General features: G+C 35.6%; 1 protein-coding gene across 7 annotated transcripts in view; it reads right to left on the bottom strand.

Moving 5' to 3' along the window:
- DLG1 (discs large MAGUK scaffold protein 1) overlaps positions 1–12635 on the bottom strand; it is a 280132-nt gene that overhangs the window by 28723 nt on the left and 238774 nt on the right. For 4 of the 7 annotated variants that reach the window (XM_025376051.1, XM_025376053.1, XM_025376054.1 and 1 more), the window contains 2 exons: positions 10013–10079; positions 3966–3999 (listed from right to left, as the gene is read on the bottom strand). In XM_025376051.1, the coding sequence (XP_025231836.1) occupies positions 3966–3999; positions 10013–10079 (101 nt within the window). Of the gene's footprint in view, positions 1–3965; positions 4000–4724; positions 4825–10012; positions 10080–12635 lie in introns of all 7 variants that reach the window. The other 3 variants (XM_025376048.1, XM_025376049.1, XM_025376050.1) reach the window with 2 other exon arrangements.

Here is a 12635-nt window from a genome sequence, read left to right as displayed (position 1 = left end):
TATGGAATATTACATAGTATGGATAAATCATACTTTATCAGGCACTTCCTAATTGTAAGGCATTTTGCCACGGTTTTAATTTTTTATTTTGCTGTTATTACTAAATAATATTATAATAAGCATTCTAATATATAAGGCTTTATCTCTATCTTTAATTACATCCTTAGGATAAATTCTTTGAAGAGTATTTAGTGGGTCAAAAGATGTGCTTTTTCACAAAGGCTGTGCCGGTTTACACTCCTAATTGTGACACATTAAAAGCAGGCTTCAGCAGAACTCTCTTCGTCACAGGTTTTCCTTTTAAACAAAAGTCTGCAAAGTGACAGGTGAAACATCATTTTGCTTATCACTACTAGGAATTAAACATTTTTTATATGCTTATTTCATCTGCTCATCTTTTGAGCACTCTTGTCCAGCTTTCTAATGGAGAGTTAGCTTGTTTCCTATTACCTGTTAAATAGTGTAAAGGTATTATCCCTGTGGCATACATGATACAAACACATTCTTCAAGTTTTTATTTTTATTTTGTTTTTGACAGCTTTTTTTTTTTTTTTGAGACGGAGTCTCGCGCTGTGTCACCCAGGCTGGAGTGCAGTGGCCGGATCTCAGCTCACTGCAAGCTCCGCCTCCCGGGTTCACGCCATTCTCCTGCCTCAGCCTCCTGAGTAGCTGGGACTACAGGCGCCCGCCACCGCGCCCGGCTAATTTTTTGTATTTTTAGTAGAGACGGGGTTTCACTGTGGTCTCGATCTCCTGACCTTGTGATCTGCCCGCCTCGGCCTCCCAAAGTGCTGGGATTACAGGCGTGAGCCACCGCGCCCGGCTTTTTTTTTTTTTTAAAGATGGAGTCTTGCTATGTCACCCAGGCTGGAGAGAAGTGGCGTGATCTCGGCTCACTGCAACCTTCACCTCCCAGCTTCAAGTGATTCTCCTGCCTCAGCCTCCTGAGTAGCTTGGATTATAGGTGTGCACCACCATGCCTGGCTAATTTTTGTACTTTTAGTAGAGACGGGGTTTTACCATGTTGGCCAGGTTGGTCTCGAATTCCTGACCTCAGGTGATCTGCTGGCCTCAGCCTCCCAAAGTGCTGGGATTACAGGCGTGAGCCACCGTGCCCAGACTATGATGTTTGATGAACAGATCTATTTCAAATCTCTCTAACCGAGTTTTATCATTGTACTCAAACGTTTCTTCCTGATAGAGTATATCATGTTTCTCTTCTGGCTCTCCTCTAATACTACATCATCAATCTGAAGCAATGATACTACTCTTACATCCTATTCGTAATGCAAATGAAGATAAGTCTGTTTTTGGCATTTACAAGCTCTGCACAACTATGTGTGCGTCTTTAAAATGAGAAGAAAGAAAAGACATATGTAGCAGGAAACCTATGTGCCTGAGGAAATTTTTGAGGTGTTGTACAAAATGGAAAGTTGTAAAAATGGAAAGGCTACATGTAATAAGAACAAACCTTGTCTCAAATCTTACGTCATAATTTTACTTCTGAGTACCTTATGTATCTTTTATTGAGTTATGTTTCCTTTCAGTCTCTGTTAAAGGAATCTTACCTAGTTTTAGTCCCCTGAGCTTTTTCAAAATTACCTCCTTTAAAGCATAAAAGCTGCACAGGCTTTTATTTCTAGCTTTTCACAAATGATGATTTAGCTGCATTCTCCCAAACTTCCATCGCACTCTCATTAGTTCTGTTTAGCAAAATTAGGTTTGATAAAACAATTTCTCTGTTTTTGCTACTGTCAACAGGGCAAATAAATAATTTACCTGACTCTCTTCTTCTCCTCAGAATAAAGAACAAATGAATTCATGTCTATGCAAAGCATTCTATGGTATCACTTCTGTTTCTCTGCTCTTCAATTAAATACCCCATTTTTCACAGGTTGTATGAATTTACAGCAGATATACATTTTTTTCTTGATATTCTAGTGTTATTCTGTGTCTCTTCAATAGGTGGGGTTCCCTGGAGTAACTTAACCTCTGCTTGGGGTTCTTTGAGTTTTGTTCCAGTAAGGCCTGATGACTACCTATATTAAGTTGCATTTATTTTCTTATATTAAAGTCTCTCAAGATTTTGCTTAGTTTATGCCCTATATTCTTAATTTTAGAATATAAGCAACTGAGGCCTCACGTAATGTCCTTGAACACATCCTTCTTCCCAGTATTTACTACTATATAATCATGGGCACCTTGTCAACTGCCTTATGTCATCTATTTTATGTGATAACCTCCATCATATCCAGTTTTAGAATTTTACTGATATTTTTCTGTCTTCTCCAACATTTTCTGAATAAAATCTTGATCTGATGATCAAGTTACCAGGTGAATAAATTCTTTTAATTCCTGTGAGATGAAGCACAGAAATCTATTATTCAAGGGATCTTAGGTCACTCTCCAGAAAATAAAATATTTTTCTGAATAATGTTGTCTGATAATCAGTTACTATTTTTCATATTATTTCTCTTTCAAAGTCCCAATCTTCAATTAGAACCAGAGATATAGGGTCAAGGTATAATTATCATGTATTGTAACATCAATATGGGAACAAAATTCTTCATTTAGTTTCTTTTTCTAAGAGTTTCCTATGTCTCTGTTCACTTAACAGATAAGAAAAATCTATGGGTCCATTTGTTGATCCATACCACCTCTAAACTATGTTATCAATCTCAAAATAAATTCTATTGCATACATAAACTGTGGTAGTATCTTCCAGTTTTAGAGGTTTTCATTGATAATTTTCCCCAAACATAAGAGATTAAACAATGCGTGCCACTACTGATAGGAAATCTGTGGTCCTTACTAAATCCTATAAAGGCACCTGCAGAAATAACAAAGTGTGTCTAACAGAAAGAGTTGTACATAAACACACTGTCCTCAATCTAATACAAACTTAAATCACTACGGTTGAAATAAAAGTACCTACAGTTTAGATTAAAATTCCAGTATAAACTTAGCATAAATCAGAAAAATGCCTCATGTAAAATTTAATGCTTATTAATGTAGGTCTTAGAAAGTTAGAAGATATTGGCTATATGCTTAATGATCAATGAGTTAACAAAGAAGTTTCAAAATGTTTAATAATCTAAACAGAAAGAACCATTTAGAAAACATGAGATTAAAAGATTACTTCTATGAGTCACTGTAACCTCAAGTTACTCAGTAATGTTTGGTAAATTTTCATAGTTAAGCAATTTGAAAACACGCGCAAATTAAAAATTTTATTTGCTAAAATGGCTTCTTGCTTCATTCATTCATTCCAACATTTATTGAATGACTTCTACATACTAGAACCTGTGTGAAGCTTTACATGAAGATTAAGTAACTAGCTAGAAAATTAAACAAGAACAGCAGCAACAAAAACCAAAAACAAAGGCAACATCTTAGCTAAAGGAAAAACAAAATAGTTCTTATACTCCGGTGGTAACTTACAACTTTCTCAAAAAAAAAAAAAAGAGATACACAACTTATCCCCTCAATAAACTGCTACTTGCATAGTATTCTATTGTGTTTTATGTTTTTATATTATAGCAATGCTTTTCTAACACATAATCAAAATAATTTTAGATTATTTTAACAGAAAAAAAGGGGGAACATAAAACTCCAAGGAAGCATATTTCTACATTCTAATAATGAGGGTACACTTAACAAAATCTTAAAAATTTTTGTATTTAAAAGTTTCTAGCAAAAGTAACTGTCATAAAAATTACAAAAAGGAAAATATAGTTATGAGCATTTTTCAAATGACATGTGAAAAACAAAAATAAAAACAAAAATTATGTATTATAGAAATAAAAGTCCCAAGCATGTGATAAACATGCAAATTCTAAAAGCAATCTAAATCATACACCTCCTTATGCCAGAAAGGCACTACCACGAATCTCCAAACGTATCTGAATAAGGTAGGTCTGTAGATGGAGGTTAAAAAATAACTTGGGAGTATTTTGATCACTTACTCAGGCCTTTTGATCCCATGTCGTCAGGGATCTCCTGTAGAGGGTAGTCCCCAGAGAGCAAGCAATAAAAAGATAATCAAAGAAAATAGTTGTCAGTAATGCATGAAATTGGTGCTACAGTAGGAGACAGTTCCAAGACCATTACAGGTACATCTATCTTACAGAGCATTTTTACAGATTTCTAGAACTTTGAAATGAGCTAGCTGCTAACTGTAATCTACCAAAAGAATGAAAGTTCTAGCAGGAAGGCTGATTCAGGGCGAGAAGCAAAATTTTAGACCATTTCTTGCTATTTTAAAAGTAAAATCCAGATGGTCTACATATAATGAAGAAATAGGATAAAATGGAATGATTCCAGAGAATCCAGTATCAAAGACTCGCAATATTATACCTAGAAATCAACAGGTAGCTTCTCATGTATTCATGTTCCACCTCTAAAATATTCTTTGAATGTATGAATGTGAAGTGTTTTTCATAAAAATCTTTCCTTCAAATAATTGCATTGATTTATACATATTTATATGTTCAAATTATAAACATATAACTGGAAAATAATGTTTGCTTTAAATTAAGAATTCCTAAGGTACCAGAAAAAGTTAAGATAGGCATACAAATTAATTTATATCTGTTAAGTTGCCCTTGAAGACAATTAGCAACCTGCTGCAGCTCTTGAAACTGTCTCCATGGTAACAACCAACTGCAGGGCAGTAGGTCCCTCTCCATTTTATTTTCAGTTGACCACTGGATCCACATACTTACGGTCAGCATCACTTGTTTCCTGCTCACTCTGGTCCTTGTTCTTGTAGAAGGGGAATTTTCGGGAAAAGAGGTTCTTTTTACGCTTGTCATTGAATGACTGCTGAAGAAGAGAAGGAGGGGCAAAACAAAGGGATGTCTACTGTCTGTGTGTACAAAGGCCCAGCCTAGCAGCTCTGTGGAAGCTGACTCCTATGACCACAGTGTGCAGTTTGTATATGATTTTTACTTTAATCTCATGTAAAGTGAATTTCTACTTTTGAATAAATTCTAACATTTTGCAACTGAAAATACTTAAGAATTTCAAAGAGCGTAGTTCATTTATACCTAAAAATAAAAATGCTACTTGACAAAAAAAGGCAAATCAGTTACTACTACAGTACAAACGAAGCTAACATTTGTTTATACTCATCTACATTTTTCCAGAAAAATTTCCAAGTATTATGTGCTCTACAGCAAAAGATATTTAATGCTACTTTGCTGCTCAATTACGTTTTATTCATTAGGAAGTAATCTTCGTTTTATTTTGGCCTGACCATAGTTATTCCTTTATCTCTTTTTTTTGGCTATGATGAGCTAACAGAAAAGTCATTGTTTAAAAAGTAAACCAAAATGATTATGAGAAAGTTGCTAATGCTGAATATTTAAAAACAAACAATTTTTTTTTTTTTTGGAAGAGGATAAAAGGTAACTAAATGCTTATGAGCCAGAAAATGGGAAGAGAACTAAAAGGCCCATCAAGCACACAGAGTCCAGCAAGAGATTTATCAATGCCATCTCTAGCCAAGCAAGAAGTCAGCAGCCTCCTGACCGACGTGAATGCTATCAGTACTGACTTCTTTATTCTTAAGTTCTACTCTACTTATTTAAAAAAGTATACATAAATAACATAGAACCACATCCAATCATTGGCACCATGTCCTTCACAGGGAATAAAAAGTCTGGTGTCCACCAAAGCCACAAGGCAATTAAGATTCTAACAGTTTATATGTAATTGTAATGTGGGAGTTGAGCAGTTGATCTGATGTCTCTTCTTGCACACATGTTGGAAATAAGTTTTTCCTTGAATATCCCATTTGTACATTCATATATTTAAGAGTATGTGGCACAAGAATGATGAGGCTATCAAAGAGAAATGGCTTCGTTTGTTATTTCTCTGTCATAGGCATTCACGTTTGGAAGGAAACAGGTTTACCTACCAGTGACACTAAGAATTATTAGTTTTTGGAGGGGGAAGAGAAAAATATAAAGAATAGAATTTTTTTGTTCTGATCTTTATGAGTTTATACACATTTTAAGATGCTGCATTTTTCATTATTTTGAAGCGTATTGACATGAACAGCATGTTTTTAGCACGTCCTTATTTTACGCATGCGATGCCAGGTGATTAGGGTGAAGTAGCCAGGTGCGGTGGCTCACATCTGTAATCCCAGCACTTTGGTAGGCCAAGGCAGGAGGATTGCTTGAGGCCAGGAGTTCAAAACAGCCTAGGCAACATGGCGAAATCCCATCTCAACAACAACAAAAAAATTAGCTGGGAGTGGGGGTGTGCGACTGTAGTCTCAGCTACTTAGAAGACTGAGGCAGGAGGATCGCTTGAACCCAGGAGTTTGAGGCTACAATGAGCTATGATCACACCATTGCATTCCAACCTGGGTGACAGAGTGAGAACTTTTCTTTAAATTAAAAAAAAAAAAAAAGTGAAGTGGATTAAAGTGACTTTTAGCTCAAATTCTATGACTTGAGAAGACTTATTCTGATAAAGATCTTTATAAAAACAAGGTTAAACTTTTATTTTTACCTTTTCATATAATTAATTCAGGATTAATAAGTTCACAGTTCATTAGCCAAGCAGACTGTCTTGAAATCAATCTTAAAGTTTGAAGGCTCTGAGGAACTAGATAAAAAAGACCTCTAAGTAGAAGTTAAAAATTCAATCAACAGAAAAAGTATTGTGGGGAAATCTGGGCTTGTAACTATTTTATAAACTGTCAAGTAGCATTATTTGAATAAAAATCTTTGTTCAAATCCAAATTTTAGAAAGGAGAAAGAGGAGAAAGTGTTTTAGCAGAAAAAATTATGGTAATCTAATTTAGGGAAAAACTAAATCTTTTCATTCATAAGACTCAATGGTTTTGAATTTAACAATAATTTTTATATCTGATACAACTGATGTGTTTTTTATAAAAGTGTATTCATCCCTCTTACTGCATCTATAGTGGTCAGAGTCAGTTTCACAGCAAACAACCAAAAGAAACATGAAGTTTAAAATGTCTGATTCTTATTATCTTTGCAGTTAGCCAAAATGAGATATCATAAAGATATCATAATATAGGACAGAGAGAAATGCTTGTTAGTTAAGAAATGTATTAATTGTATCACATTTAATATCCTCCTGGTGAAGAACTTATTAAAAGTGAAAAAAATAGCACAAGCAACCAAGACAAAAATGTGTAGGGAAAACACAAAATTGAAGACTTGCTACCTCCAGTTTCTCTGTATTTTCAATCAAAAGTACTACATTTAATACCTACTGCCATTAACGCTATATTGTAAGAGAGACAGTGTAATATAAGAATTGATAAAATATCATAAATTCATGATACATATATTAAATATCTACATACATAATTTCCACATGTAGTATTTCAAAATAGCCAAATGAATGTTAGACATGTTAGTGAGAAACTAAAATGTTGTAAGTCTGTAGTAAAAATAAAGTCCATAATCACTAGAACTACGTAAGGAAAGGAGGAGGAGGAGGAGGAGGAGGAGGAAATGGTATTATAGAAAGAAATGCAGTTCTGATCAATGGCAAGCGTATTTTTACCCCACTCAGTATCATGCATAGTTTTGGTGCTGTGTTAGAACACAGTGACTCTGTATAAAGTTGGTTACAGTCAACAAACAAGACTAAGATTTAAACACGTCGTTAATTCAGTTAACTTCTTACAGTATGAAAGAAAAGTTACAACATGCAACCTTTTTCAATTTATTGATGGTATATTGTACTAAATCATTTTTAAAGATATACATAAAACAAGCGCAAAAAAATTCACATTTTTCAAATCCTGAGCATTTACCTGGGATTTTTTCTCTAATACAAATTTCTATTTTAATGTTACTTCAGGTCACACTATATAATTTAGTATTTTTCTGAAAGCTACAAGTAAATTTTAAAGGAATTTACCATTTCTAAATAACTGAATGTAACATACAATTTTCTCAGATTTAACTTCTTGAACCAAAGATATTTCTCATCTTTTAAATTTTAAAGCTTTAAGTCTGAGTGCTTAGTGATACCAGAGATGTTCAGAGTAAATTTATTTGCTAAGTTAACATTCCACATTCATTTCAAATATTATCAAAATTTTTATTAAAAAATTTTGTTTAGTATTAAAAAAAAAAACCCCAAACATAAAACATTGCTATAAATGGTATTTACATAACATGTATTCAGTTTGGTCTCCAGGCTTACTGCTGGAATATTCCACTGCAGCGAGTTCAGGATTATTAACAATTACATCCAAAATATGGGATGAAGCCTGTACCATCTTTCTCATCTATTGACAGCCCAAATACTTAGATGCAAGCAGGACTTAAAGTGAAGGAAAAATAAATACACTTCTAAAATATATTATGAAAGAAGTGATATATTTCTTTCCTTTTTTTTTTTTGAGACAGGGTCTCACTGTGTCACCCAGGCTGGAGAGCAGTGGCATGATCATGGCTCACTACAGCCTGGACGTCCTGGGCTTAAGCAATCCTTCCACTTCAGCCACGGGGGCAGCTGGGACTACAGGTACAAGCCTTCACGCCTGGCTAATTTTTTACATTTTTTTTTTCAGAGATTGGGTCTCGCTATGTTGCCCAGGCTGGTACTGAACTCCTGGGCTCAAGTGATCCTCCCACCCTGGACTCCTAAAGTGGTGGGTAACAGGAGTAAGCCGCCATGCCTAGCCTCGATACATATTTTTTTTCTTTTGACAGGATCTCCCTCTGCTGCCCAGGCTGGAGTGCAGAGGCGCAATTATGGCTCACTGCAGCTTTGACCTCTGGTGCTCAAGCAATTATCTTGCCTCAGCCTCCCAAATAGCTGGGACTATAGGCATATGCCACCAAGCCTGGCTAATGGATATTTTCTTGATCATCTACAAACTTCTCCTCATGACTAGCACTTTGTTTCTGCCAAATAAAATTTCATATTGATTCCAACATTTAAAACACAGATTCTCTTAAGAAATTAAAGCAGGAATAATGTGGGGAAAGAACAAAAAAATTTCCAAAAATTTGCTTGCAACAACTTGTAAACTTAAGATTATGACTTAGCATTTCTGAAATGCCTATTTTCTTAGCAGGGTCATTATTAAATTATCTGCCATGATTAACACTAGTAACACAAATTTCTTTTTCTTTTTTGAGACAGAGTCTCGCTCTGTCGCCCAGGCTAGAGCGCAGTGGTGCGATCTTGGCTCAATGCAAGCTCTGCCTCCCGGGTTCAAGTGATTCTTGTGACTCAGCCTCCAGAGTAGCTGGGATTACAGATGCCCGCCACCACGCCCCGCTAATTTTTGTATTTTTGGCTTTGCCATGTTGGCCAGGTTGGTCTCGAACTCCTAACCTCAGGTGATCTGCCTGACTTGGCCTCCCAAAGTGCTGGGATTACAGGCGTGAGCCACCATGCCCGGCCTAGTAACACAAATTTCTTTTTTTTTTTTTTTTTGAGACGGAGTCTCGCTCTGTCGCCCAGGCTGGAGTGCAGTGGCGCGATCTCAGCTCACTGCAAACTTTGCCTCCCAGGTTTATGCCGTTCTCCTGCCTCAGCCTCCAGAGTAGCTGGGACTATAGGCGCCCGCCACCTCGCCCAGCTAGTTTTTTGTATTTTTTTAGTAGAGATGGGGTTTCACCGTGTTAGCCAGGATGGTCTCGATCTCCTGACCTTGTGATCCGCCCGTCTCGGCCTCCCAAAGTGCTGGGATTACAGGCTTGAGCCACCGCGCCCGGCCGCAAATTTCTAATTGGAAGTTGAAAGAAGGTCAAATACATTTCATTTATAAAAATAAGCTTGACCAAAAGTATGTCGTTAATAATATACTGAATGATAGTTTTGATAATTTGGAAGGGTCTGTGAAATGGTTGCTTTAATTTAACAAATGCTTACTTAAGTATCTACTATTGTAAAGCACCATGGCAAGAACTGATCATGATTGATTACTATAGCAAAATCCTTTTTATTTTAACAATGTAGCTCAAACAGGAATTATGAAAATGTAGAGATTTCAAATACTCACCCCTTTATCTCTCGTTTTAGAATTGAATTTCACTGTTTTTAATCGGGCTCGTTCTTTCTTCTCAACTCTGTCAAAGTACAGAATGTTATTTTTTTTAAGTAAAACAAACACATCTAGGGGTCTTACTAGAAATAACCAGAATTGATATCTTTAAAATGGGCATTTTTATATTGTAAAACCTTTAGGAGCCATCTAGGTTTGCACCCTCAAATTAGAATTGCTGAAAAATGAAACAAAGGGCTCATTTTATTATGAAACAAAACCTGATGCTATGACCTATCAATACACAGTACATAGGTGTAGGAGTATCAATACACAGTACAGACATGTATACTTTTATACATATACTCAGTTACAAAATTATATGAAAGTATGCGGCACCATTTCTGAGTTTAACAATTTTCCAAGTTTTGTTTATTTTTAAGTATTAGCTTAGCATGAAGCACATATGCTAAAAATTAAGCTTGAGAAAGAGAAAGCAAACGTGGCAAAACGTTAAAAATTGGTGACAGTGGGACAAGGATATGTGGATGTTCATTGTATACTGCCTTTTTTTGTACTCACTTTTCTATAGCTCTGAAACTTTTAATAATAAAAAGGTGGGATATTTAAAAATTAAGCTTAATTCTAATGATACGTGTGTGTGTGTGTGTGTGTATGTAAATATATAACCAGTCACAGTTATTAAAGTAAGAGTTTTAAAGTACTTTTGGAAAGATACATAAGAACTGTTAAATCTTTACCCCATGGAGGTGAAATGGGTGTTGTGAGAGAGAGCCTATAAAGCTTTCACATCTTTTAAATTCTGAACTTTACCTATTGAAAATAAGCAAGCAAATAAAACTACAATGAGACAAATTTTTATGTAGATTGTAACACTAATGTAAATCTTATACAATTTCATGTAAATTAAGCTTTCATAATTTTCCAATTTCAACACAGCAATTATGTTAGTGTATAACAGAAAAGCCTACCAAAACAAGCCTATGAATAAATGTATTTTATTTTTTCCTTATTATCTCTCTATTTAGTTTTACTATGGGTACAGCAGGACCTTAGCATTCATGAATTTAAGTTGTAAATTTAAGTCCAGGAGTGGTGGCTCATGCCTGCAATCGCAGCACTTTGGGAGGCTGAGGCAGGCAGATCACAAGGTGAGGAGTTCAAGACCAGCCTGGCCAACATGGTGAAACCCTGTCTCTACTAAAAATACAAAAATTAGCCAGGCACTGTGGTGCGTGTCTGTAATCCCAGCTACTTGGGAGGCTGAGGCAGGAGGATCAGTTGAATCCAGGAAGTGGAGGCTGCAGTGAGCCAAGATCGCGCGCCACTGCACTCTAGCCTGGGCGACACAGCAAGACTCCGTCCCCACCACAAACAAAAAAAATTAAAGCTCATGATTTTTACTATTCAAGAACAATTCTGAGGCTACATGACCTGAATAATTTATAATCTTGCCTAAGTACTTATTAACAGCACCACAAAACTAGCATTTAGCGGGTGAGCATTTACAACTCAACTTTATTTTCTAATCATTATCTTCTTTAGTACACAGCTCAGCAACTTAAATTGTCTATATTTGTAAATATTATTCCTGAAAGAAAGCCAAGAATTGTAGGAATTACAATTCCTATGTTATTTTAGAAGAGGTCTAAGAAAGACACCGTTCTATTTAAGAAAAGGTAAGTTTTGAATACATTCAAGAACCAAATGGCATAATTAGTTGTGGTTTCTTACTGTATTTCACGGGAGTAAGATTATATTCTGCAATGCTACTCATGAATTTGGAAATTGGCAGAGGTCTCAAGACATCTTTCTTACATTATTTCTTGCTTTAAAACACAGTCTCACAGAATTTTTGTACAAAATGAAAACAAAAGTCTCTCCAATGAAGCCAACAGTGTTTATTATTGGGTGCAGGCACAGAAAGCCTTTGCAAGGTATGAGACTCCAAGAACTAAGACAATTTTTAGGATCTCTGACCTTGATATTTAAGATGTAAGATTTCTACTGACTCAACAAGGCATAGAGGAAGCATTTCCGAATTTAAAGCAGACTGTTCTATTTCTGGAAAAAAGTTATGCTGATTGCTGCACTGCTAAAAGAGGATTTGCCATCAACTGTAAGATCTAGCCAAATAGTTGGATCATGCTAAATATATGGATATAGCCACAGCAGTTATAAGCCCCAAAATCATAATTATAAATCTTGATTATAATTTAATACTACTACTTTTAAACTTCTACAAACAGGTAAATTAATATTTAATAAGGGTTAGAAATAGTTACAAAATAGGTATAAATCTGACTAATTAATAAGAAAAGAGTAAGTTTATTACAGCATAATCTTGACTTAAAATGAATTAACTAGTTATAACAAACATTTCTTTATTATCTCTAACTATTTTTGCTGGCTATCTTACTACTTTAAAAAGCTCCTAAAGAACTTCTAGGCTGGGTGCGGTGGCTCAAGCCTGTAATCCCAGCACTTTGGGAGGCTGAGACGGGCGGATCACGAGGTCAGGAGATTGAGACCATCCTGGCTAACACAGTGAAACCCCGTCTCTACTAAAAAATACAAAAATCTAGCCGGGCGAGGTAGCGGGCGCCTGTAGTCCCAGCTA

The sequence above is a fragment of the Theropithecus gelada genome, chromosome 2 (assembly GCF_003255815.1).
Source record: "Theropithecus gelada isolate Dixy chromosome 2, Tgel_1.0, whole genome shotgun sequence".
Taxonomy (NCBI): Eukaryota; Metazoa; Chordata; class Mammalia; order Primates; family Cercopithecidae; genus Theropithecus; species Theropithecus gelada.
This window is presented reverse-complemented; position numbering and strand designations above follow the sequence as displayed.